General features: G+C 35.2%; 3 protein-coding genes and 1 long non-coding RNA gene across 4 annotated transcripts; 1 reads left to right on the top strand and 3 right to left on the bottom strand.

The window, feature by feature from the left end:
* Positions 1-4442: 4442 nt before the first annotated feature.
* On the bottom strand, positions 4443-14503 carry LOC114241242 (protein FAN). Its single transcript, XM_089727103.1, has 13 exons — positions 14190-14503; positions 13518-14118; positions 13268-13339; positions 12686-12888; positions 11802-12045; positions 11496-11618; positions 11007-11268; positions 9633-10047; positions 8914-9002; positions 7334-7466; positions 6266-6473; positions 5235-5379; positions 4443-4684 (listed from the first exon to the last, which is right to left on the bottom strand). The coding sequence occupies exons 1-13, from the start codon at positions 14201-14203 to the stop codon at positions 4584-4586; spliced, it is 2610 nt and encodes an 869-aa protein (XP_089583229.1). The 5' UTR covers positions 14204-14503; the 3' UTR covers positions 4443-4583.
* A 681-nt stretch (positions 14504-15184) lies between these two features.
* On the bottom strand, positions 15185-17737 carry LOC149503157 (uncharacterized). The gene is made up of 3 exons (XR_016323009.1): positions 17372-17737; positions 16795-16915; positions 15185-16703 (listed from the first exon to the last, which is right to left on the bottom strand). It is a non-coding gene; the product is annotated as an uncharacterized LOC149503157 (long non-coding RNA).
* Positions 17738-19386: 1649 nt separating this feature from the next.
* LOC114241248 (uncharacterized) lies at positions 19387-22100 on the top strand. Its single transcript, XM_089727101.1, has 6 exons — positions 19387-20462; positions 20536-20695; positions 20770-20868; positions 20942-20996; positions 21143-21422; positions 21886-22100. Exons 1-6 carry the CDS (start codon positions 20091-20093, stop codon positions 22030-22032), a joined length of 1113 nt encoding a protein of 370 aa, XP_089583227.1. The 5' UTR covers positions 19387-20090; the 3' UTR covers positions 22033-22100.
* Positions 22047-23505, bottom strand: Prosalpha4 (proteasome alpha4 subunit). The gene is made up of 3 exons (XM_028171964.2): positions 23142-23505; positions 22593-23063; positions 22047-22274 (listed from the first exon to the last, which is right to left on the bottom strand). The coding sequence occupies exons 1-3, from the start codon at positions 23241-23243 to the stop codon at positions 22098-22100; spliced, it is 750 nt and encodes a 249-aa protein (XP_028027765.1). The 5' UTR covers positions 23244-23505; the 3' UTR covers positions 22047-22097.
* Positions 23506-27979: the final 4474 nt, after the last annotated feature.

The raw sequence follows: 27979 nt of genomic DNA, 5'->3' as shown, positions 1-27979 counted from the left end.
CGCGTTCCCTCGACCGCTCTGGGGGAAGGTGTAACGCGGCGCCATCAAAACGGGCTCTTGGCCCGCTGAACGAGGGAACCGGTGGTCGTGTCGCTGGCGGCCGCCGGTCCGGCGTCCGTGGGACGGTGGGATGAATGTAATGTGCTCTGCGTCAACCCTGTCCCGCCGTTTCAATAACCCCGACTGGGCTCCGGTCCGGTCCGAGGTAGGGCGCCGGTTGTGAGCGGCAGGAGTTTTTAGTGAGGTTCAACTCGCACATACCCCACCTGCCGCGCGGGTGGGGATCCGGCGATTTTCTCCTGTGGAAAAAAAAAAAAAAAAAAGATACTGTTAATAGGTAGCGAGAAGTTAAGTAACGAAGTGAGGATACTACTCGTAGTAGTAGATGGATTTTACGAAAGTAATAGCAATAGCTAGAGCCGTGTACATTTGACCAAAATTGAGTCATGAAATGGTTTTTGAGGATAAGTACTCCGTTTTATTTATTTTTAGACTTCACTTTCATCGCACATCATAAACCATATTGTCAATTCAACAAGCTTCATAAGTACGGAAGTATTTTAAATGTAGTTCCGATAACTAACGTTTGATTAAATGCATTTATTTCCTGTTATCAATACCAAGTCGTGATATGACGTGATATGACGATTATGAAGTCGTCGTGGCCTAAAGGATAAGACGTCCGGTGCATTCGTGTTGAAGCGATGCACCGGTGTTCGAATCCCGCAGGCGGGTACCAATTTTTCTAATGAAATATGTACTCAACAAATGTTCACGATTGACTTCCACGGTGAAGGAATAACATCGTGTAATAAAAATCAAACCCGCAAAATTATAATTTGCGTAATTACTGGTGGTAGGACCTCTTGTGAGTCCGCGCGGATAGGTACCACCGCCCTGCTTATTTCTGCCGTGAAGCAGTAATGCGTTTCGGTTTGAAGGGTGGGGTAGCCGTTGTAACTATACTGAGATTTTAGAACTTGTATCTCAAGGTGGGTGGCGCGTCTACGTTGTAGATGTCTATGGGCTCCAGTAACCACTTAACATCAGGTGGGCTGTGAGCTCGTCCACCCATCTACGCAATAAAAAAAAAAAAAAAAAAAAAAAAAAAAACCAAAGCAATGTACACAAGAATTATTGTATTCTGAGTCTAATCATTCTCTACTCATAAAATACTTTTTTTCAATTAAATAAACGTCCTCTTATTATTAACATTTTATTAAAATACGAGTAATTTTAAAATAATTACATCACATGTGCAAAATGTCTACAAACCACACCCATAATTTTTATACACTTAAGAGACAATAACTCTCATTTATTTTTATAACATTTAGTTTGAAGGGTGCTGTAGCCTGAAATATAAATTATGTCTTAGGAATTAAAAAAATGTTAATTTAATTATAAATAAACTAGCGACCCGCCCTCGCTTCGCTTCGGAAACATTAAAACACATATGAAACCAAAAAAATATAATAAAAAAAAAATTTTAAAAAGTAGCCTATGTTCATCAGGGACAATGTCGGCTTCTAATGGAAAAAGAATTTTTCAAATCGGTCCAGTAGTTTCGGAGCCTATTCGAAACAAACAAACAAACAAATCTTTCCTCTTTATAATATTATATTAGTATAGATATAGATGATTACCGTGCCTTAAATCTAACACATCGATAATACCTACTAGGAAAATCACAATCTTCGTTTAACATTTTTATTTTAATCGATTCTATTCAATTACCTGTAATGTACACTTAAAATCAAATGACGATGTCGAAAGAGCGCGGAGGACAGGCCCAAGCGGAATTAGCTTCGTATTGATGAGATCACTAAAACGAAAAGTGACGTTGCCTAGTTTAGTAATAAAATAATGTTTTCCGCATACTATAGTTTAGTTTGTATATGTACTCAGTTTATTCTCTATTTTGGCTTTCAAATAAACTGAAAGCATAGTGGCACACTTTATGTTTAGTACTTTTTAAACTAAATTTCTATTTAGATATATTTTTAACGTTAAAGTAGACCCTCACGTTATTTAGTTTTTTCTTCTACCTACGCCGAAAGTTCAGTTTTCCTCCCGCTGTACAGGGAAGGAAGTCTAACTTTTCCTCCCGCTGTACAGGGGAGAAAGTGTAACTTTTCCTCCCTGGGTACTGACAAGTGCGCATGCGCGTTAGTGTCTCCGTCTGCTCTCACGCACCTAAAATTCTCCGCTATTGTTGTGCTCGGGTAATTTGCAATATTGTGTTTAGTGTAAAAGTGAAATAAACAAAAGGCAATAAAATAGTGAAGTATTAAACAAAGATGAGTTCATCAGACAGTTCCTATTCAATTAGTTTAGTTTAGTAGTTTATTTAAATATTAAAAAACAGTTAAACTGTTTTTTTATGAGAATGGGGGGCTCCTCCCACTACTACCCCCGCCAGGGCTTCGCCCCAGAACCCCACCGGGGCTTCGCCCCTGGATCCCGGCTCGGTGCTCCACGAACTTTCGGCCTGGTAGGAGAAAAAATAGTATGTGCACCGTGGGAGAAAAGTAGGACATTTCCTCCCGCGTGTAAAATTGCCATGTATGCCATTGCCATGTGCCAACATGTATGAGACCACGATTACCAGGCAGATTCAAATAAGTACTTATTACTTAAAGTAAAAGTTACATTCTCGTCTGTACATTTCTTCACCTTATCGATTGAGCAAAAAATTTTACGTCACTGTGTAAAAACAATGCGGTCCACATCTAAATAAAACGACAAGTGTATAAGTTAAGGTTTTTAGATGGATGGTTATTATAAAAATAAGTTTCACTTGGATCTGGTCTTACTACTTGTATACTATAAATATGAAAGGTTAGAGGTAAACAAAGCACAAGGTCGAAAAATTCCATCCTTGACGTTATCTACTATTTCTAAATAAATGAAAGAAACATTTTGAAATCAAAAATTCCTTGTGTTGAAATTGTAATTACATCACATTGGCCTTGAAATCGCAGTCAGCGTTACATTATCTGTTTATACATTGCCACGACGTTAAAGATTTATCAAAATCGTAAAATTCAAGATCTATAATATGAAGGGTGACAGTGATAATACGATTTGATTCAAAATCTTTTTTGTTTGGATTGAAGGGTTACTGGTGGCCCGGGGGCCGTTCCAATTTCACCAGGACAGGTGGGCGAGCAAAGTCTCAGCCAGGAGGGGTGCGATTTGCTAACAACTGCCGAAACGCCTTCGAAGGAGACCTAACAACTCAAGAGCAGCTGCTTCGTGAATGAACTATGATTCGAATTCAAAATCGAGCCATTGACCTCATATTTCATAGAGGGTAGCAGCATTTACATCTATGATCTCCTCTAACCAGATAGGGCACGACTTCATTTTCGCCTTAATAATTTTATTTAACTTTAAACTACACAATTATTACTTCCATTTAAATTAGTATAATACATCTATAAATTGGGTATAAATTATCATTATATGAAATTTTTAAAGTCAAAAACAATAAGACAGTGTCGCCACCACCACAGGAACTAAATTAGGGCGCTCGCTTTGAAACATAGGGTTAAAATTTCAGACGGTAATTGGCGGGCCAGTTTTATCTACGCTTATACATAACGTTTCCTATCGCCTAATTTACAAAGAATACTGCATTCGATTTCTAATCAGGTACCTATATATACAGTTAACAGCAAATGAAGTGGAAAACGCTTCCCAAGTTTGTCGAAGGCCGACGTTCCGGCAGTTGACTATGAATAGTGAGACATTGCTTGTGTATCACCAATTCTATTTCCACTGTTACAAATATAGATTATTCACAATACACAAATTCCAGTGCACTCTTAACGTTTAGTAAGATCAATGCTCAAAACACATCAGTTTCCTATTTCCAAGAGATAAGTCGAGCTGACGGTTGATAACAAAATACAGACGTATTAGTTTCACGGACCCAATGCAGCTAATGCCATTCTGTCTATCACGGCCACGAACTATTCATAAACTCCGCTTTCAGAGACTGCCCCCTCCACCAACCGCGATTCACTAATTTTTAAACTATTCATTGAAAGTTACCCACTGAGTTTCTCGCCGGATCTTATTTTATTGTTGTTTTAATATTAAATTATTATTGTCGATTTATAATTGCATAAGTTGATAAAAAATGCTATGCAACAGCTTTACCGCGGCAGTCTCCGAGTGCCACACGTAGTTTTTTTATATCACAATTGAATAAAATGTCAAAGTAGGTACTCAAGAAACACCTTGGAAATTACCAAATCTAGCTTTAACTGAGTGATAACTGAGGCAGATATCTATGAATTCGGAATCAGCAACTGATTAGGGATCGCGTTGCAAACCAGATGTTTTTTAAATCCACATTCGTTATAGATAATCGTGCCGATAGACTTAAACAACAAAAATTACCACTGACAGAAACATCATAAAAAAGACACAAAAAACTTATTCACTATTTATTTAATTCGTATCTCTAAATATACCTAATAAATACATCAAAATATCACATATTTAGTCTTAATTAAAATAAGATCAGATTGAAAAAATAATAATACTGAACAAAAAAAAAAACAAATTGATCGTCAAGACGCTTGTGTTAACTTCCACACTTTAACTGTTCTATCTTCACTGGCTGTTAACAATGTGTTCGAGGCCTCATCGAAATAAATATCGTTTATTGATCCTGTAACAAATAATTGACATTCAGACTTATTGCAGAAGATTTTACATGAAATTGGTATATAAGTCGCTTATACCACTCATCATCCAAAAATAGTACTAGTTAATTTAAAATAAATCAAATTAATCCGTACACTACGCCACTAGTAACGAATACGATACGGGAGTGCTCTGAGGAATTGTTCGAGATGATACCGTCATCTCGTTTTTCCATCGCACCGCCCGCCACCGGAGTGGAGTTCATCCATACTACCTGGAGCCACTGCGGTCATCCACAGTGCGTTTTCAGAGATCTTTTTTGCCACGTACCATCCGGCTATGGAATGAGCTCCCCTCCACGGTGTTTCCCGAGCGCTATGACATGTCCTTCTTCAAACGAGGCTTAAGCGGTAGGCAGCGGCTTGGCTCTGCCCCTAACCAGTAACCACTCACCATCAGGTGGACAGTGTGCTCGTCTGCCTACAAAGGTAATAAAAAAAAAAATACGCCACATGGACTACGCCCGTGGTAATGTCTACCCCCATGTTCACTACGCCAATATAATGAATACGTACCGTCGTGTGCATTCAGCTCCGCGTTCTGTGCGACGGTGAGCATGTTCCATTGTCGAAGCACGCCGGACCCTCCGCCAATCCACAATAAACTATTACCGTCCCAGTACAGCGACCTGCCGATATCCGGTAACTTCTTCTGGTAGACCTGGTTGGAAATAAAACACTGTTATACGTGAAAATTTCGTTACTCTGCACATCACGCAGAGCGAAACAAAATTGCAATAGCTGGTTCATAACAACATTAATGTTTTTTATTTATTTTTATTGCTTAGATGGGTGGATGGGCTCGCAGCGCACTTGGTGTTAAGTGGTTACCGGGGCCCATAGACATACACAACGTAAATGCCGTCACCCACCTTGCGACATGAGTTCTAAGGTCTCAGTTCAGTACAACGGCTGCCCCACCCTTCGAACCGAAACGCATTACTGCTTCACAGCAGAAATAGGCGGGGTGGTGGTACCTACCCGTGCGAACTCACAAGACATCCTATCACCAGTAATTACGCCAATCATAATTAATACGCTTTTATTAGCCTCAGACGTATGTATGTTAGTATGTAACGTAATATTTGAACATGATTTTGACCCTCTTCAAAACGTCGGATTAACTCGAAATTTGGTATACTTATTAAGAACCGATGACAATTCAATATTTAAAAAAAATTGAAAAAATTTAAATTCAACTAAAAAATGAAAAATAATAGTTTAAAAAAACTAACAAAATACGCTTTTATAGAAAATCCAACTAAAAAATAGAAAATAAATATTAATAAATTTGAATTTAAAATAGTGTAAGAAAAATGATTTTATTGTAAAAAAAAGCGTGGGGTGCATGGTATCAGTAGTTATATTTTATAAACAGATATGAGTAGAAGGGTTATTTTGATAATATCCTGTAAAACACCCCACGCTTTTTTTTACAATTATATCATTTTTTCTTACACTATTTATAATTCTATTAAAAAAAAACCACATATATTTATTGCGCGTAGGCAATTAAAAATAATTGGATTAAATTACTATATACAAACCGAATGCAGAACGCTGAGATCGGTAACAGTTATGTCTCGCTCCGTATTGGCCGTGACAATCCTATCTGCGGATAGTACGAAGCAAACGCAGGTGATCTCGGAAGGGTGAGCAGAGAACTTGGCAATCAGACCTTTATTATTCAAACTCCATATGAAAAGTTCACCGTCAGAAGTGCCCGTTATTATATCAACTTCGTGTCGACGTCGTCTGAAATAAAAATGAAAGTATCCTACCATTATTTGGTAATTAAAAAATAGAGACGATTGAGAGGTTTTCCGGTTTATTTAACTTAGGTTATATGTCGTGAATTATAATAGATTTTGTGTTTATCGCTCGCTTGCAAACCAAACCCGACCAAATTTGATTGGGCTAAATCCCATACTACATATACGTATGGGATATGGATCCAATAACGCCATTTCCACATTATACATCACAATATATAAATATCTATGTACATACATCACTTAACCCAGATTAACTACACACTGTCATCGGCGTTTTTCTATTTAAAAAAGTTTAAAAACTAATCTCATTATCATTCAGAAATATGCTAAAAACATTTGGCATTATATTATAAATTTCAATAATGGTAGGTGATTTAGTATCTTCTCCAGAGGCGCCGGAGTCCGACATAACCCGGTCTGTGAGCCCCCTCGACCAGGTATGCGAAAATGGATTCCCCAGATAAAAAAAAAGTGACTTAGTATAATGTAGTAAAAAAGCTAGCAAAGTGTAGTATAATTTAGTACTTAGTATAACGTAGTAAGGTAGGTTATACACGCGACTTTACTCGCGTTAATAGAGAAAAACATTATCACTTTTATACGTTTTTTTCGATGCATTATCACTTTCCAAAGAACTGATGAGACAGTGAGGACGTAAATGTGGAATAGCCACGAGCAGATCTTCCGCCGACTACTTTATGCTCAATAGACAGGCGATCCAAATGCTGTTATTCGGTGCTTATATATATATATATAAAGCTTATTATTTTAAGATCTTCTGTAAAACATCTTCAATCCTAATATAGCAATGGTAACATTTTGCATATGTTCATAAGTTACCTGTGAGTCAAACAGGTTATCTTTCCGTCGTGATCGAATTCCATTTTGAGACCTCGGAGTGCTTGTCCGGTCTTTCCAATGTTACCCCACACACGGACAACGCCGTCGCAGCCGCCGGATATTAGAAGACGTTCTGAAATCATTAAATACTTGTGATTAACAGGTAACTTGTGATTAACCTTTTTTTTTATTGCTTAGATGGGTGGACGAGCTCACAGCCCACTTGGTGTTAAGTGGTTACTGGAGCCCATAGACACTTACAACGTAAATGCGCCACCCACCTTGAGATATAAGTTTTAAGGTCTCAGTATATATTAGTTACAACGGCTGCCCCACCCTTCAAGCCGAAACGCATTCACGGCAGAATTAGGCAGGGCGGTGGACTCACATGAGGTCCTACCACCAGTAAAAGACATTACCTTAATTGACAAACAGATCAACAATGTAGCCTAAGCCAGGTGTTTAATCTAGTGCAGATTTATCTAAGTTTCCTAACATCTGCCCAATAGGAGTCAATATACGCAATTAAATTTATGAACAGTTTTTTTTTTAGTTACGATAAAACTTCTTTTATAAAAATACGATTTCAAAAGTATCACTTTGTTTATTGATTATTTGCCATTAAATTCAAGACGGATAGTAAGTATATTATGTGTAATATTTGATTTTAACAAACCAAAATGAATTAATATTCATTTTCCGTCTTGACAATGGAAATGTTAAAATGACATGGTCGTGATCTTTATGTAGCATTGTAGTGGATAGATAGATTAGACGCGTCTTACGATGTCCTACCGATTAAAATAATCAACCGTCAATAGTTTAACCAATACATTTTAATTTTGACAAATAATATTTTCGTTGCAGCTTTTTTTTTATTGCTTAGATGGGTGTACGAGCTCACAGCCTACCTGGTGTTAATTGGTTACTGGAGCCCATAGACATCTACAACGTAAATGCGCCACCCACCTTGAGATATAAGTTCTAAGGTCTCAGTATTGTTACAACGGCTGCCCCACCCTTCAAACCGAAACGCATTACTGCTTCATGGCAAGAATAGGCGGGGTGGTGGTGCCCTACCCGTGCGGACTCACAAGAGGTCCTACCACCAGTAACTACGCAAATTATTTCATTTGTCGTACACATGATCGACCTCCGCGATGGGCAATAAGTAAAACAAACACGCTATTGTGTCGTATGTGAGTCGACTATTATCAAAGCCGGCAATGTGACTTTTGGACAATTATTGGTAAATCAGAAAAACGAATTATTGACTTTGTATTCCATTGGCATTCACAAAACTCTTCTGAACGACATCTTGGATAAATAACAGGTTAAGTATTAACCTTTATTTAATGCAGGTTTTGAACCGTATTCTTTGAAGGAGACGATTATATTCAAGTCAATCTGTATTGACATATCAATAACATTTTTTTATCCAAATGCACAGATTGCCACCTTTGATAATAGATGACTCATGTATAACTAACTCTTTTAGCAACATATTTTACATTTAGATTTCGGTTTTGATTTTTTGTTGGTACGGTCAGCCTTATTAAATTCTATATATTACTTCATACCTTTATGCAGCCACGTCAGGCAGCTGACAGAATCATCGTGAGCTCGAAAGCTTTCCACAACTCGACCGTACTCCACATCATATAGGTATCTGAAAAAATTAAATAAACATTTTCATGACTAATTTTCCAACTTTCAACCTCTTATGAGTTAAGGCCTATTTTAAAGAGATATTAAGTCTATTTAAGAGAAAAAAATCATAGGAGATACATAGACATATTAATATGCAAAAATTAGCTATATAATAATATGACATCGTATTGTTATTGATGACGCTTAAACGAATGAAAAGATTACAATTAGCCAAACCCTACTTAGTTCTACTGTAAAGGTCTCATGCGTTCTGATTAAAAGGAAAATAGCCATTATACATTTCAATTAAAACTTCGTCATGTCTCAAAGTGAGTTCTGGCATTCACGTTGTAGTGTCTATGAGTTGCTATAACCACGCAGCCACAGAAGGGAAGTATGCTCGTTCACCGAGCTGGGCAATATTACATATTTTTTTTCCGGCCGCTTTTGTCCCGCCCCGCGAATTCTCCTCTGACATAATCGGAGCCCTTGTTTATTTATTTCAGGATTAATAACGGAACCAGGATTTTTTATTTATTTTGTATAAACTTTTGCAATACCATATAAACTTAGTATAGCAGTTATACCAATATTTATATACCTGTATTAACTTTTTCTAATTTTTCAATATTACATATTGAAACCTTACATTTCATTGTCCCACGCTCCAACGGCAACAACGTTATTATCAACCATCACGCAACAACTCAACGGCGTGGGCGACAGAGCCACGCTTCTAATCTGCTTCTTCTTCTCTGCATCATAAACCTTCAAAGTCCCGTCCCTTCCAACAGAAATAATCCTTTCCGATTGACGAACAACACACGTGACCGACTCTTTGTGCAACCTTATAACGTCAATGCACTCGATTCGATAGCTCCGGTTCATTTCGCAGCACATCGGCTTGGCGATCTGAGGCGAGATTCTTCGGACGTGCGGCTTCGTGAACAGTTGTTTCGGAACTTGACCAAACTCCATAATCTGCACTTCCAGAGCGTGTCTGTCGTTCATATCGTAAATGCATTCCAAATCGACCGAACCTTCGTAGCATACATGGTGGAATACTGCGTGAGGAAAATTATCAAATTAGTATTAACAATAACCGGAGATGACTAGTCACATACGATCCTCTAACCCGTAACTAAGACCACACTATTGATTAGAGGATTACTGGTGGCCTGAAAGCCTTTCCAGTTTCACCACGACAGGTGGGCGAACAAAGACTCAGCCAGGAGGGGTGGGATTTGCAAGCAGCTGCCCGAGCGCCTCCGAAGGAGACCTCAAGAGCAACTGCTTCGCGAATGAATCTACTACCACATCGGAATCGGGACCCGCTGAGAAGATCCGGCGAGAAACTCAGCAGTCTGATGAACGGATTAGCTTGCACGTCGAACTCTTTGCCGAGTTCGGCGAGTGCGGTTACCGGGGTCCCTAAGCCTGCTCCTGGTGTTAGAGTTGAAGGCGTCTAATGCAAAGGTTTATTGGATCTGATGGATCCGTAAGGACTAGGATAGGCGTCTAAGGCGTCGACGATGACTGGCTCCTGCGCAATTAGGACTCTGGGACTAACCAGCCGCGGCAACGATAGATGTGGAATCTAGCCCACAACCCTCGGCCCACCAGTGAGTAAGGCGAACTATTGAACCACTGAATCAGTCATAATAGTAATATATTTACTTTTACTACTGTGTAACCTATATTTAAATACCCTACATTCATTCACTTTTGGAATGCTTTATAGCCTAAACCATAAGCACGCAGCGTGGAAAGCAACAAAGTATCTAAGCACGAACACGAAATGTATTAATATTTAACAAATTGCAGATTTATTTCAAATTGATTAATAATCTGTGAAGTTATATTCAATTTTATTATTTCGTTTAGCTTATGCAATTTTATATGAAATATTTTTACGACTTTAATGTTTATTTTAATATGAACACGTCACAGTTTTCGTTAGAAATACTAAGACTAAGGACTAAAGCTTAAGTGCAACGTTATAATAAACTTTAGAAATACAAACCGTTCTCAGCCTTAATAGCTTCTTCGCCTCTTTGTTTATAACCAAAAATCAAATCGATCCATAAATGTATGTGTTTGGACACATAATTAGACTCTAAAGCGTCTCTCAGCTTACATACGAAGTCTTCGGGAGATTTCGCCCATGGCGGTAGCGCCACGTCATTCACTTTGGTACCATCATGTCGGGAACCAAAGTCTATTTCGAATTTGTTTACCAGAAAATCCCCTTTCGCTTCGACATCATAAAATTCTGGAACTAATTCCTGTTAACAATCATCTTAAATATTTCAATGGAAAATTTGTCATCAGATTATTTTTGTTATATTCGATCAACAATAACAAAATATTAGAGATATATTATTATATACCTTATACCGTTTATACCTTATATAAATTACATCCTTAGAAATGAGGTGTATCGTGAAGTGTGTAATGAGGAGTATCAAGCATTATGCTACACGTGGTGGTCGTACATATTTTACATATTTACCTTAAAATCAGACATATTTTTCAAACAGTTGTTGAACACATCTTTCATTGAATTAAACATTCTGTCGGGATGATCGAAACGGCCGTTTTGGAGACATAACATGTACTGCGGGTACTTACGAACCTAAAACAGTAATGAGGTATTAAATAGATAATAATCAAACCCTCCCTAAGTTTGGTAACAATTTATCATATTATGATGTCTTCTAGACTATTTACAATTAATGCTATACATTGAAACAGTCAGCAGATCTATAGAATTTCCTCTGAAATTCATTGCTTACACTACAATGCGTTCAGAACTTACCAAATAAAACAAAACAAGTCCAGGGGCTGAATAATGTGAACCATATAAAAATTTTGGGTCTGTCATCTCATGAAATCTTTCTTTCAGTTTCTCCAAACGATCAGGATTTAGTGCACCCATTGGTTTTGATAAATCCCGAAATGTTTCAGGCTTAGTAAAATCTATTGTTTCTGATGTGTAGTCAGCTATGATCCACGGAAACACAGGGTACTGTGTTAAATCATTTTTACTTCTATCAGCCATACTGTCAACAATTTATAAGTAATTTTATCATTAACATTTAAAGCCATATATTTGAGTTTAAGCACAACTTTATGTATGTGTACAATGAAGCATTTTCTCAAGTATTTACAGTAGCATGTTATTTAGCAATTTATTAATGATTTTAATAATTTTTTTTTGCTTACTTGCTACTTAAACTTATGGTCTAGAGAGACTATGTTTGCGTCATCGGCCTAGTAGGTAAGATCACGGGGCTCAAGCCTGGCGATGTTGCTAACACGAACCCGGATCGGAAACGCGACCCACTGAGAAGATCCGGCGAGAAACTCAGTGGGCTGTGTCTGTGGGTTAATTTACCAGCCGAGCCCTTTGTCGAAAGCGATGGGTTCGACGAGAACGATGACCGGTGATTGGGGTATCGTGTGGGGTGCGTGTTTTGGGCGACGTCAACTGTTTACTATTTGGTCCGCAGGATCGGCAATGTAGTTACCGGCGGCCACGATGAGAGGGTTCTCATGTCATTCCACTTTATCGAAACAGTGTTTTTAATAAAATAAAAATAAAAAAAAAAATTAATATCTTACATGTTTTACTACTTCCGGTTCTTTTTCACTAGTGTTGATTAAAAACATAAAATGTATAATGATTATGGCGCATCTTACCAATTCAGATAAGTCAAATAATCATAGTTAGACACAACTCCATTTTGCCACTGCAATGTCATCTCTTCAACATGCACTTTCTCCAAGCTGACATGAGGTGATTCCTCAAGTATCTGGTATATCCTATTCCGCTCATATTCATTTTCGAAAGTGAGGTATATGTGAGGAACTGAACTTTCTTCTGTACTGTATATTTCAAGCCCCTGAAAAATTTTAAAAACAGTTCTTTTGGATATATTGTGACAAATTAGCATAAAGCAATTGAACTCTTCTATACAGTGAAAATTTTAAAATACCAATACTAGAAACCAATAAAATGTTTTAAATGCAGTTTAATGTTGTGCAAAAAGCAAACACATAATCTACAAGCATAGCTTTAAAGTGTCATCCATCATTTAAGAGCCACCCCGTGATCGTTTAAAAATACTATGTAGTTGTTTTATATTAGGTCTAATAACAATTTGTAGATAATAAAAATCACAAGCATATTTTCAAATAGTTTGAAATATCAAATTTCATTTTTCATACAATTGCAAGTAAAAAGCTAGTCATTAATAAATAACACACAAAATGGATACATACAACTTGCCTTAGTAAAAAACGTCTCTTGTATATTCTCATAAGGTTTTTAAATTTTATTTTCAGTATGGGGATCTGAAATAGAAAATTTTGAATACATTCAAATCAATGTGTCATATTAAATAAAATATGACACTATGAAATTTTATACAGCAAGATTGTGGTTCAGTTATTAGTGTCACTAAGCAACAGATAAATTTTTCATTTATTTTTAAAAGTAAATACATTTGACAAATTAGTCTTTATGACTCACACTCTCGATATTACTGAATGGCTGAAAATAAATAGTTGTGGGCGTCAATGCTAATTTTCCTTGATGTCTCACTAATGGAGATATTTTTTCAGCTTGTAGTTCACAAACTATTTCTTCAGTGAAATCATCCATCATAACCGGATCAAACTTCATCCTCATATACCTTGAATGTAATATTGTAGCCACCATACTGTTGTGTTCCGGAGCATGCAGTGTTGATGCTCTGAGCAACTGCTGCATTTGTCCTAAGCATTCCTCTGCTGATGCAAAATCGAAAAATATATAAAAATCTTTTTTTTCATAGAAAAATTTATATGGTGCTAGAATATTTTCTTCTAACATTTCAGCATATTGCTTCATCTTTACTACAATAACATTATTCCGTTCAGTTGAATCAACAAGACAAAGTTCAACACAATCTCTAAATTGTAGTTTAATGAGGGGATATGTCCAATCTCTTGGTTCAAATAAAAGAGACTTTGAACACAACTTTAAGCGACCTTCTCTGAAATAGTCACTCTTCAGTGAATTCTGTTGAGTTATAATGCATGAATAGTCTTCGAAGTATATTTCTCCGGGCTCCAAAAGAAGCATTGAAAATCTGAAAAGGGGGTAAAAATAATATTAAGTGTGTTCTTCAAAACCACTAATGGTCTTTGTAGAATAGCTTACCTCGATTTATCCATTGTTCACTCTCGAGTTTCTTTTGGTTATTTACAGTAGTATCTTTTAAACTATGTAAATATGGCGACAGTAATACTACGTTTGAGTAATTATGATAAATATAAATCAAAACAAAGGTTTGTTTTGTAATGTATCGGCAGGATTATATATTTATCAACGTTTTAGGTCCTGGCTTTTCAAGTTTAAAATATTCTCTCAGGTGGCTTGTGAATTCACTCTGAAATTCATTGGTTTCTTTGTTTTGTTTGTTGTTTTAATAAAATTGTTGTAGTAGTAGTAGTTTTATTTTTCCAAATGGAAAGGCAAAGGTGTCATACAAAGGTATCACATACAGCCTAAATTTTTTATATATATATATATTTTTATGAAATATGAGGTTATGAAATAAAATGAAGCTGATTAATATAAAACATGGCATGGTATGAAATGAAATGAATTGAAATGAGATGATATGATATGATATGGGATATTTTTGTTGGATGGTTACATTTGAGGGGATTGGGTTCTGTAGGTGATGAGGGGTTATTTAAAAACACACTGCTTCATTATAATTATATTGCAGATAGTTTGAACACTGTTACACCATTTTAAAATTATTATCTTTATATTTTTTATAAAACTATTACATGTTTCTCTTGCCGTGTCTAGATGAGAAGCATAGATTATACACTTAATATATTAGAGAACACTTAATATATTAGAGATAGATGCGCAACTCTCATTTTTATTTTTGCTTTAGTTAAAGCCCGGTCCAGCAGGCGTCGCTACGGTCGATTATTAGTCTCCCTACCCCCCACCAGGTGGCTTTTTTAGTAATTTTAATATTTTTAATAACTCTATGAAAAAATCTTATCGTTTAGAATCGCTGAAATTCCCGGTAGTACTTATGAGTTATTAAGGAATGTTTGATTGTGTTCAGCATTCTAATCGATAAGATCTTTTCATACAGAGAGAAAACAGTTTTTTAAAATAAAAAGCTGTAATTCTCTGTAAGCTATTTAATTTCCCTATATTACAAACAATTTTCTGTTAAAAGATTGTATGAACGTACAATTGTATAAAATTTCGAATAACAATAACTCCTCTAGATTAATCCTACTAGCGTACTTATTAACATTAAATCGAAAGTTATCTAAAAGTTAATTAAGTCTAGATAATCAAATCATTCAATGTCAATTAAGTCATTTGTGCGAAATATAAACATGTCAGCTTTCCATTACAAACATAGTAGACAATTTGAATTAAATTTAATAAATTTGTTTCTTAACGATAGCAGTTCTTGCTTAAAGTTGATCGTGACAGATCATGACCTTGTATGAAAATATTACATCTATAAACACTACCTATGCTTCGTCATACAATAATTGTCATTTAAACTAGCATTGTAGAGATAATACACACACTAAAGTGAATACTAAATTATTCTTAGCATTCTTATAAACATTTAGAAATTTAAGAAACGATTAACCCACAATCATGTTCATAACATGTGACATTTTGTTCTGCACAAACGTTTTGTTACATGATTTGAAAAACAAAAAAAAAACAAAAAATGTTTAAAAAATGTAAAGATGATTTAAAGTACTCTTAAATATTGATAGTTTGTACTTAATGACGCTTATAGTAATCTTAGACATGATTACAATAGTTATACTTTTATTCCCTATCTAAATTATTTCTATTCTGACGTTTCTGATGCTTTAGCTTTGGTAATACTAGATGAAACAAACAGCAGATTGAAAGAAAATCATCTTAAAGTTAATTACATTCATTACAAACCATTAGTTTGCATTTTGTTACAAAAGAAACTGATGTTCATTACATGCAAATGAATTATAAACATACACATGCAAACATAAAATGTAAATTTATCTTTTAATCCAAATTAAATGTACATTAATATTACATCTAAATAATAGAAAGGGTTTCGAAAATTTTTATTGCACTCAACAGCAGACCAGCATGCAACCCGGCTCATGATAAGTGGTCACCAGTGCTTATAAACTTCAGCAGTGCCATAGGGGTTGCTGTCTATAAATTAAATTTTAATAAATTATTAATATACTCAAGTCACAAGCATATTGATTTCACATAATGAAAATGTAAGAAACATAATCATGTTTGGGCATTTTCATTTATATCTGCTCATACAGAAAACACAACTTAGCAAATATATTCCACAGTTAATCTAAATAATTGCAAATAATGCTTTTGAAGACCATTGACTTTTGATCATTAATTAAAATCATCTTCCTGTAGAATTTACAAAAGGTTATTTACAAAAATTTATATCAGTATTTTCATATATTACTAACTTACTAATTACAGCTATTCAAACATAATACTATAACTATAAGAACTAAACAACCTATTTTAAAACAAAATTGGCATCAATTTAGTTCTTATGAACTATTTCAATTATTAATTTATAAATTATAAACATATTTAAAAAAAATTAAGATCCCTTGTGAGTTCACGTTCCTTGCTGAATCAGTTTCTCTTCTGAAACGGAGAAACAAAGTATCTTAAGTATGTAACAAATATTGAAAAAATACGACCAGGAAAAATTTTGTGTTAATGTAATCATACTTACAAATTAATATATTACATAACACGTTCTGGTTCAAATATAGTGCATCAATCTTTTCATGTTTCAGACATTTTAGTGCTCCTTATAATTTTTCCATAAAATTTTGTCATTATCAAACCTTTGTCTACAAAAATAAAAACATTATTTTATATTGGGTAGAAGGATGATAGTGGTCACAGGCCACTTGGTGTAACTTGGTTATCAAACACCAGGAAACAAAACGTGAATGCCATCATCTAACTTTGGATGTGAGATCAATTGTGCTGTATTTTATTTAAACAGGAAATCATGACTGATTGATCATTCCAAAAAACTAGTTCGGGCCCACTTGACAATAAGCATATAATACGCTGAGTTGCAAAACATAAATACTGCCACCCACTCGGGACAATTTTATTATCTGAGGTGTGTGTGTGATAGTACGAGACTTAATACCGACTGTTTTGATCAAAACTTAACATATATGATAGCTAGGCAGCAGAAATAGGAAGGACCATTAGTTGGTGCTAATTCATTTAATTATATTATGAATAATAATTCTGTTAGCAAATAATATACCGGAAAAATAGTGTAAACTCACCGTTATCAAGGCATCCGAAATAGCATTTCATTTTCGATCTTGAGGCATGCTGATTTTTAATAATAAACTTTCTGAAATGAAAATAGTTACACTGGCTTACGAAACGCTAACGAAGAAAAAAGTATTGGAGCCAAGTTATGTCTAAAGAGAATTCAAAACAGAGTTTCTCAATGTCTAATCGTCTAATATTCTCACAAAGCTAAAAGTTGCTCTAAATTAATACTACAACGTAAAATAACTCAAAACAAAACAAAAAAAAAACGATTTAAAAAATTAAAGCGTTATGTACGACATTTTGAAAACTTTTTTTTTTTTGAGGTTGTTTTATTGGCCGTGGAGTTTTGAAAACTTCAAAGCAGTGTTTCCACTTACGTTTTTTTTACCACATTTTACCCTAGTTCCTTTTGAATTTATCCCTAAAATTTCCTAAACAACTTTCATAAATCCTTTATATAGAAAGCATAAATAAAATACAGAAAATAAACCACAGCATATTATTTAATGTAGGTATATATAATCTAAACGCCCCCAGAAGATCATAGATCTATAGGATTAGAATTTTCAAGGAAGTCGACGCATTGCTTTTATATTCTTTTGCTGCACGCAACCTAACACTGTTCGGTTCTAAAATTAAGCAATTGTTTGCTGGCATTCCCAACTTTCTATGAAGCAAGTCGTTCAGGGTTTCGTTAGAAAGCCTGTTTCTTTTGTCAGTTTTTACATTTGAGAACACTGAATAATCTTTCTACCTCAGTCTTTGAAGAAGGAACTGCTAGCAAAAGCGAAATGACAATTACAAGGTTTTCGTAAATGAAATTACCATGATAATCTTTCATGGTACATGAAGTACCTGTATATTACAATACAAGTAAGTTCTGGTGACATCAACGAAAATAGGTAAATAAAAATTTGGCGGATTATACTTATTGGGATTCTGGGGAATCCCTAAGAAAAAAGCAGTGGCTTAATCTATGATTTACTTTACTAGAGGGTTACTGTTGAATCAAACCTTCTTTATAGTTTTTATACACAACTCTGTTTTATTCTTTTACTTGTCAACTCGACTTAATGTCATTCTCTCCATAAAATAAAATGTTCATTGTTTTACTTTAATTATCGTTTATTTTAAAATTCACAACAGTTACTAGTATAGGCTTTGCTTTTTACCCCGAAATATCCTAAATCCTGGTATTTTTAAAATTGTCTTTATCATCCAAAATATCAGCTATTTTTCCCTAAAAAAGGGAGAATTCCCTAAAAGTGGAAGCACTGCTTCAAAGTACGCTAACATTTTTATTGAGTCAGAACTCGTATCTGCCATCTAGTGAGTTTATTAGTTCATTAAGGCCAAAACGTTTCAAAAATGACCTCGCCGGTTCCTAAAGATGACGCTAGTTGAATGTTCTTTTCCTTTGTATGGGAGTAGAAGTATTGACTTTTTCTTAGGAGAAAACAATCATCTGTTTTTTAAACATTTAAAATAATTCTAATATTCGAAATCTGTAATCATGTGTCGAGTGTTGCCTGCCATTACATTTATATACAAACTCCAACAATTTTTATGAAAAATGATAATATGGAGTGAAATGAAATGAAGAATTTCAGACATTAATCAACTGGGATGAAATTAAATGAAATAAGATGAGATGATATGGGATGAAATATAATCTCAGTAAATAGGTGGTCGTTTACTGAGATTTTTTCAGTGGACTTTTTGGAGGATCCCGAAAAGTTACGTCCAACGGCTTTATTTCATTTTCCCACATTTGTGCACTTTCACAGATTCTAAGCAGTTAGTAAACCACCGTTATTACACATTTAAACCTGAAGACTAAATAGACAAAATAAAACAAATCGCACAACTTCGCGTTCCCGCCAAAAGTCCTTGTTAGAAATAAATGTGTAAATATAGCAGCAATAGATAGTTTCTTGTTTGATTCATACATTAGACAGGCAAAGGGAATAAAGCCTTTAAAACGAAATATTTTATAATAATAATCGAAGCCATAGCTGTTGTATGAAAAGTTAAATGGAAAGGAATGGTTTGAATTGAAGTCGAATTAAATGAGAAGTGATAAAATAGTGCAGTAGATGTTTAGCGATATGAAATTAAACAACCTCTCAACAAAGTTGTAGAGTTCACTAAGAGCTCAATGCACATTTTGGAACCACTGGAGAAGCCGCGATTTTGTTTCATTTTCCCATATTTGTGCTTTTTGATAGATACTAAACGGGCAACAAACCAGCATTGTTATACGTGTAAACCTAAAGAAACGAACCAAATCAGTTCACACTTTGTGACCTCGTGTTCCAGTCAAAATTCCAACAATTCACAAAGCATGGATTAATTACTTCCTCACACCACTGACAAACATTTTTAAAAAAAGAAGTAGCTAGTCACTAAGTATTTTAATACTATGACGATTCAACGTTTATAAACGACATCTACAATTGGTGGCCTCTGGGACACCATTAATCTTTCCCTCCTAAAAAAAGCAATTGGTGATAATTTCAATTACTATTGGTTTACTTAATATTCCATTTAATTTTATTTAATATTTATTTTAAATTACGGTAATATTTCTATACTACCAATTAAATTAAATAAAACAGAAATATACCACAATGTCAACTGTACCCTTTTTGGCTTGACTTTGCTGCCAACGCCGCGATAAAAAAATTATAATGAAAGCGCGCCATTTTTGAGTAAAGATAAAAAATGCAAGACGACAAAAATGCAGTTTACCAAATGCGTTTTCCACAAAAGCTTTGGTATTTACTTAATCTAAGTACTGACGCAGTTCTCTGGGGTGGTACAGGAAAAACTATCTTGCTAAATTACCGTATCCTACACAATTATCTGCAATGTGACAATTCCGTTTTTAAAACTACAAATATTTCCAGTTTTGTGAGACAACTAAATCTGTACGGATTTCGTAAGGTCACATCTCATCTCCAGGATCCTTTGTGTAACTCGAGCAATCCCTACATGCATGAATACATCCATGACTTCTTCCAATTTGGTAGACCAGAGTTGCTGCATAAAATATCTAGAAAAGCATTAACTATGAAAAAGACTTTTAAAGCTAAGGTGTTAATGATAATCTATAATTAACTAAGATGATTCCAAATGCATCAGTTTTAAAGTTTATTTGTTACAATAGGAAACTAATGGATGCATGGATCATATTTTACAATACAGTAGTTTGACTCCTCTACAGAAAGCACGTCGTGCCTTACGTTTGGCTCTGAATAAGGCTGCAGAAGATATAATTTTGCACAATCCATCATATCCATCATGTAGTTTCAAGTTTGATTGTGATGGTGAGTTTCAATCGGCAGCAGTTACTTTAAAACATTTCAGTTTAGGAAGAATTGAATATTGGGTTACTTTTTAGATTCTCCAGAAGATCTCTGTGAAGAAGAAGAGTCTGTTGAAATAGAATGGCCTGATATCCCTACTCCAAAAGAGGAGTCAGAAATCCTTCCTAAAACAGGTTTCATATCTATTTCCCTTATCTTACTCCTGACTGTTTTCCACATTTATCCTTACCTATTTCCTTTCTTCAGAACATATGCAAAAGCAAATACAAGAGAATATGTCACACGACTTTGCAAATATAAGGTATGTTTAATGCAATATTTTATTATTATTATTAATACAATGATTATAATACTTCAGAATAGAAGGAACAAAAGTATGATTGTTTTTAATTATTTGTACAACACTAATTGCATTATATTATTAATAGTTTAGAACTAAAATTTCAGAAGTACGTCATCAAATGAAAGTTTTATGAATTTCAATGAAGACTCTTCTCAGAATGCAAATGATAATTTCTGTGGTCAGTTCTTGAGCATGCCAGAACTTGATCCAGAACCACTTCAAGAAAGGTCTAGGGCAAAAATATCTCCAGAGTTTTATTTTGAAAACAATAAGAAAGAAATTACTGTTAAAAGCTTGAATAGAATGGATAGTGAACAAAATTCACTAAATTGTGTTCTGCCCTCAGTTAGCAATGATCAAAATGATGATATTATCATTAATGAGGTACGTATGAACAGCTTTTCTTACTGAATCATATGAAAATTGCATATCAGTCACACTAGTTACTGTTAGTATTCTGTTAGAACTTCAAACCAGTATCTAGCAAGGCTCCACAGTATTAGAAAGAAATTAGAAGGAAAATCTCACTACAGCAGTCAATATCCAATATATTACTGAACCAGAAAAGTACTAATGGTAAAACACCTGTAATTTGTAGGCTGAATTGATAATGTGATGTTTCTGCTGTGAGAACAATAGATAATAGCTGTTAGTTATTTCTGTCATATAGTTACAAGATTTCAAGTAAAACTGATTTACCCCTTCATATCACAAATGTATGCATTATGATGATGTATTATATGAGGAATGGACACACATTTTAAATTATAAAAATAAATCAACCTTTATGACTGTAACATGCTTATTATGTAATCAATAATCATAAAAAATATTTTTTCATTTTCAGAGTAATCAACAGAGTCATTACAATGGAGAATGGGACCAGATGCTAAATGATTTTATAGTTAACAAAGGCTCCAGTCAAGAATGCAGTTCAGAACTAAAAGATATTTATTGTCAGATTTCAAAAACAATAGACTTATTGAATTCTTAAGGAAAATTCAAATATTAAGAATTCCTTATGCCATTTATTTTAATAAAAAAGTTACAATTTTTAAATTACTTCTTCTGTTTTTTCTTCTCTGCTTCCTCTTCTTTCTCTTTTTCAATGACAGATACATAGGAGTTTATAGTGTCTAAGTCAAGCATCTGCATTGGTTGACCTCTTCTCATTACAGCAATTTCTAGGTTCTTTTGGCCAGACTGTACTACTTCCAAGAGTGCTCTGATAGCCAACTGTAATTTAAAAATTAGAGGATCACATTAATAATATAATTATTTAATTGTGGGTGTTATGTATGAAACAGAAAATAAAGTAACAGCATCTAAATTAGTAATTTAGATTAATAAGTATTCATATTTTAATATTTTATTGTTTAAGTCTCATTGCATTTCTTTCACATGAAGCTTAATGGCAGTGATGAATTAGACTGAGCATCCTTTTTTAGACAAAAACTTTAAATATATTCAAAAATAGTTGTGTGATGATGATATGTTCAATTTCAAATTTAAGTTAATATTCAATTGTATTTTTTACTTTCTAAAGAAAATTACCTTGACAGCTCCATTCTCTGTAGCAACTTCATCAGCAGTGTAATTTTTCTCTAGAAACTCTCGTACTGTCTTTGCAGATCTACCAGTTGCATTAGCTTTCCATTCATAATATATACCAGAAGGTTCAGTTTGGAACAAGTGTGGTGAACCATCATAGTCGAATCCTCCTATCAAACACGAAATACCAAATGGTCGACGACCATTGCTCTGAGTATATTTCTGTTTGAGACCTGCTATGTATCTTGTAATATACTCCAATGTTACTGGATCCTCGACTGTTAACTTGTGTGATTGACATTCGATTTGTGCACGGTTTATTAATATACGAGCGTCTGCTGTCAATCCGGCAAATGCCATTACGACGTGATCATCCAAAAGACATATTTTCCTCACAGTTCGTTCTTCTTGCAATTTAGCAACCGATTTTTTCTCAACACCTAAGACTACCACATCGACTCCTCTAACTCCAACCTGAGAATCGAGATAGATTCAGAATTTGAAAATCCCTTACTCATCGTCAATAAACATAACCAAATTAATTGTACTTACTGCTGTTGACCCCTTTCTGACAGCTTCCTGAGCATATTCTACTTGTAATAAATGTCCATCAGGAGAAAATACTGTGATGGCTCTATCATATCGGGCAGACATGGTTAAAAACTGTTAATAATTTAAGCAGTAAGAAGTAATAGGTACAATGAATTGGAAACAAACTTCAAACTCGGCTTTCGTTCACAGATTATATATGAATGATTTTATGATTTACATGACAGCATTGACAGCACAGAGAATGTACATGAAATAATAGGTTTCCTACTTCAGTGGAAATAAGCGTATAAACATCAAATTAATAAAGAGTAAGCCTTAATGCCGGCCACTGACATGCGCGCTAATATTCGTACATTGTACGAATGTTTGCGCGCATGTGAAGGGCCGTCAAACATTCATTCGCAAACCTAGCGGCTGTGCAAATGGGTTCGCATACTCAATTTGCGAACCCGTTTGCGCTTCCTCCTACACTTGTTTACGAATGTCTCACGAATTTCTCCTCCTTTTTAATTCGTCAATAGAACATTGAAAAGAAAAAGAGTTTTGAATTCTTTCCCAGACATCATTAACAGCCATGCTGTTTTTATGGGATTTCTTTTGATGAAGATACGCTACACAGTAGACGTCACGAACTATGAAAATGGCGATACGTCCGTTACCTTCGCAATCGTCGGCGCATCTGGGCAAGCGAATGTGTGGGAGACTACGCGAAGGTTCGAGGTTCGCGCGCTTTGATGTCTGTTAAAAAACCGACACAGCTTGGAAAACCACGAATGCAGCGAAAACTTTGCATAATCATTCGCAAATGTCGTCCTACACTTGCGGGTTTGCGTATTCGTGCGCATGTGAGTGACCGGTGTAATAGTAATAATTAACTAACAAACTTCGTCAAAGTGTATCGCCTCCAGTGGATATGTAATTCTCGTATTTTGTAAAATTAAGACGTTAACTTGTCAAGAAAATAGTATTTAGTTGTGCAGATGTTGTAGTCCTAGGGTGCCCCGCTGAATAGGACCTTCACAAGTTGTCTCCACTTAACCCTGTCTTGTGCTTGCTCCTTGACATCACTCCAAGTGGTCATGGTCATGCCAGCAGCCGGCTTTTTACTGGTGATAGGACCTCTTTTGAGTCCGCGCGGGTAGTTACCACCACCCTGCCTGTATCTGCCGTGAAGCAGTAATGCGTTTCGGTTTGAAGGATGAGGCAGCCGTTGTAACTGTACTTGAGAACTGTATACCTTAGAACTTATATCTCAAGGTGGATGGTGCATTTACGTTGTAGATGTCTATGGGCTCCAGTAACCACTTAACACAGGTGGGCTATGAGCTCGTCCATCCATCTAAGCTATAAAAAAAGTTCTCTCGCTCTCTACGGTGTGTCGCCAAGTGTGGACAGGGTGACCAGGTCTTCTCCTGTCACGCGGTTTCCACTCAAACTCCGCTGCGCCGTAGAGTGTGTCCCAGTCCCATTTCCGATGAGTAATGTCTTGCGCGATGGCGATTTGGTCACTATTAGTCCAGAGGTCTTTATTAACCATAAACCTGGAGAGTGACCAAGGCACTCACGAACCAACTGTAAGTGTTTATAATTAAGTGCTTGAGGTCGATACTCCGCATATTCTGGCCAGGTTTTATCTTTAATAATGTTGTACATATAGTAGCGCTTAATCCACATGAACATGATCGTCTTGTCTATTTAGTCTGACATAAACCATAACGCAAAATATTCAATATTTTGAACTATACCGAAGAACTGAATACGAAATAAAAGGAGAAACCCCATTTTGGGCCTAAGCGTTACACGAATGGGATATGTACCAAAAAATTCGTCTATTTTGCTTGATTAACCTATTGAAATCTTAGCTTCATTGACAATGGCCAAGTGTAGAAAATAAGTTATATTCAATTTTTTGTTTTAAACAATCTTTGTAAACATCTACAATACTTATTTCAATATACGTAACTAGCTCCACAAACGCGCGGATTAGAATTAGAGCATCCATAAAATATGATCGATTTAGTGGAAATCGGGTGTAAAAAATAATTAATACTCTTTTGCTTTAGGATAAATGACTGTTTTTATAGGTATTTTAATCAATGTAAATAGAGTATGGCCATCGAATCGTGACACAACTACTTACAATGGCGGCAATTCAAAATATCTACAACTGACAACATCAAATATAGCATGAAAGGGTAGTTTTGCATTTTTATATTAATGTGACTATGCCATAGAAAAACACAAATGTATCAAATCGTGTTATGTTATCTTTAATGTTGCCAACTGAAGATATTTTGGATTGCCGCTATTTAGTTGTGCCATGATTCGCTGGCCAGACTATAAACTTAATCTCATTGAATAACGTAACGTAAAGCACCAAAATCTACTAACAAAAATAATTAAAAGAAATAAATAACTGTGCCATTTAGTTATGACACGAAATCATGTCGGCAACTGCGGCAATTCAAAATATTTTCAACTGGCAATCTTAAATATAACATGAAAAGGTCGATTTGGTACTTTGAGTTTTTCTATGGTGTAGTTATATTAATAATTTTACTGGTGGTAGGATCTCTTGTGAGTCCGCGCCTCCCACCCGCCTATTTTTGCCGTAAAGCAGTAATGCGTTTCAGTTTGAAGGGCGGGGCAGCCGTTGTAACTATACTGAGACCTTAGAACTTATATCTCAAGGTGGGTGGCGCATTAACGTCGTAGATGTCTATGAGCTCCAGTAACCACTTAACATCAGGTGGGCTTTGAGCTCGTCGAAGGGTATCTAAGCAATAAAAAATTAAAATAAAAAAGGCATGAAATAAAATGAAATGAAATGTGATGAGATAATATGGGAGCACGTAATGATTTATATTTTATATAAAAAAGTTATCATATAAATATAGTTTTTCATATAAAAAAGTTTTCATTAAAATTAAAATAAGACTGACCTAAAGGTCTTAGTTACCAGGTCATAAAATCCCTTAAAAAAATCATTTCGTGCGCAGCGCGTTTCGCAATACGTTGTTTTTAATTTTTGGCTTTCGTTCGTTTTCGTAAACAACCTAACGCGCGATTTCTCGTAACAGGTTCCATTTTTATTTTAAAGCAACCTATTGCTGCAACAGGTTTCGTAAAAAATTACTTATCTTTAGTAGGAAATAGCCTCAAAAATATCGTTTTTATTAAAATATCTCGAACAATAAACATAACCTAAAATGTAAACATTGTCTGATTTTACCAATTTGGCCATTGCTGGGAGACCTGAAAATTGGGCTCATGAAACCTTCTTAGGTATTGTAACTTATGCCCAAATTCTAGCACTGTAACGCCAGGCCCAAGTTTGTATGGATTTCGGGTTTGTCCTTTGCGGTCATTTATGAGGAAGCCAAGGTAAAGGAAGACTTTTAAGCAACTGGCCCACACCAGACTCAAGAAGCACAGACATTTACTGGTGATAGGACCTCTTGTGATTTTGCACGGGTAGGTACCACCACCCGGCCTATTTCTGCCGTGAAGCAGTAATGCGTTTCGGCTTGAAGGATGGGGCAGGAGTTGTAACTATACTGAGACTTTAGAACTTTTATCTCAAGATGGGTGGCGCATTTACGTTGTAAATGTCTATGGGCTCCAGTAAGCACTTTTCACCAGGTGGGCTGTGAGCTCGTCCACCCATCAAAGCAATAAATAAAAAGGACAAACCCGAAATCCATACAAACTTGGGCCTGGCGTTACAGTGCTAGAATTTGGGCATAAGTTACAATACCTAAGAAGGTTTCATGAGCCCAATTTTCAGGTCTCCCAGCAATGGCCAAATTGGTAAAATCAGACAATGTTTACATTTTAGGTTATGTTTATTGTTCGAGATATTTTAATAAAAACGATATTTTTGAGGCTATTTCCTACTAAAGATAAGTAATTTTTTACGAAACCTGTTGCAGCAATAGGTTGCTTTAAAATAAAAATGGAACCTGTTACGAGAAATCGCGCGTTAGGTTGTTTACGAAAACGAACGAAAGCCAAAAATTAAAAACAACGTATTGCGAAACGCGCTGCGCACGAAATGATTTTTTTAAGGGATTTTATGACCTGGTAACTAAGACCTTTAGGTCAGTCTTATTTTAATTTTAATGAAAACTTTTTTATATGAAAAACTATATTTATATGATAACTTTTTTATATAAAATATAAATCATTACGTGCTCCCATATTATCTCATCACATTTCATTTCATTTTATTTCATGCCTTTTTTATTTTAATTTTTTATTGCTTAGATACCCTTCGACGAGCTCAAAGCCCACCTGATGTTAAGTGGTTACTGGAGCTCATAGACATCTACGACGTTAATGCGCCACCTACCTTGAGATATAAGTTCTAAGGTCTCAGTATAGTTACAACGGCTGCCCCGCCCTTCAAACTGAAACGCATTACTGCTTTACGGCAAAAATAGGCGGGTGGGAGGCGCGGACTCACAAGAGATCCTACCACCAGTAAAATTATTAATATAACTACACCATAGAAAAACTCAAAGTACCAAATCGACCTTTTCATGTTATATTTAAGATTGCCAGTTGAAAATATTTTGAATTGCCGCAGTTGCCGACATGATTTCGTGTCATAACTAAATGGCACAGTTATTTATTTCTTTTAATTATTTTTGTTAGTAGATTTTGGTGCTTTACGTTACGTTATTCAATGAGATTAAGTTTATAGTCTGGCCAGCGAATCATGGCACAACTAAATAGCGGCAATTCAAAATATCTTCAGTTGGCAACATTAAAGATAACATAACACGATTTGATACATTTGTGTTTTTCTATGGCATAGTCACATTAATATAAAAATG

The sequence above is a fragment of the Bombyx mandarina genome, chromosome 04 (assembly GCF_030267445.1).
Source record: "Bombyx mandarina strain Sakado chromosome 04, ASM3026744v2".
NCBI classification, from domain to species: Eukaryota; Metazoa; Arthropoda; class Insecta; order Lepidoptera; family Bombycidae; genus Bombyx; species Bombyx mandarina.
The sequence above is the reverse complement of the archived record's forward strand: the minus strand, read 5'-3'. Positions and strand labels throughout refer to the sequence as shown.

Coding starts and splice junctions, on each gene's coding strand:
- LOC114241242 (XM_089727103.1), bottom strand. Junction 12,889..13,267: donor GTTTTTTACTAAGGCAAGTT/GTATGTATCCAT, acceptor AAAATTTTTCAG/GGGCTTGAAATATACAGTAC. Junction 11,269..11,495: donor AAAATATGTCTGATTTTAAG/GTAAATATGTAA, acceptor GATTGTTAACAG/GAATTAGTTCCAGAATTTTA.
- Prosalpha4 (XM_028171964.2), bottom strand. CDS start 23,243: ATGTCTGCCCGATATGATAGAGCCATCACAGTATTTTCTCCTGATGGA. Junction 23,064..23,141: donor TCAGAAAGGGGTCAACAGCA/GTAAGTACAATT, acceptor CTCGATTCTCAG/GTTGGAGTTAGAGGAGTCGA. Junction 22,275..22,592: donor CAGAGAATGGAGCTGTCAAG/GTAATTTTCTTT, acceptor TTTAAATTACAG/TTGGCTATCAGAGCACTCTT.
- LOC114241248 (XM_089727101.1), top strand. CDS start 20,091: ATGCAAGACGACAAAAATGCAGTTTACCAAATGCGTTTTCCACAAAAG. Junction 20,463..20,535: donor AAAAGACTTTTAAAGCTAAG/GTGTTAATGATA, acceptor TTGTTACAATAG/GAAACTAATGGATGCATGGA. Junction 21,423..21,885: donor ATGATATTATCATTAATGAG/GTACGTATGAAC, acceptor TTTCATTTTCAG/AGTAATCAACAGAGTCATTA.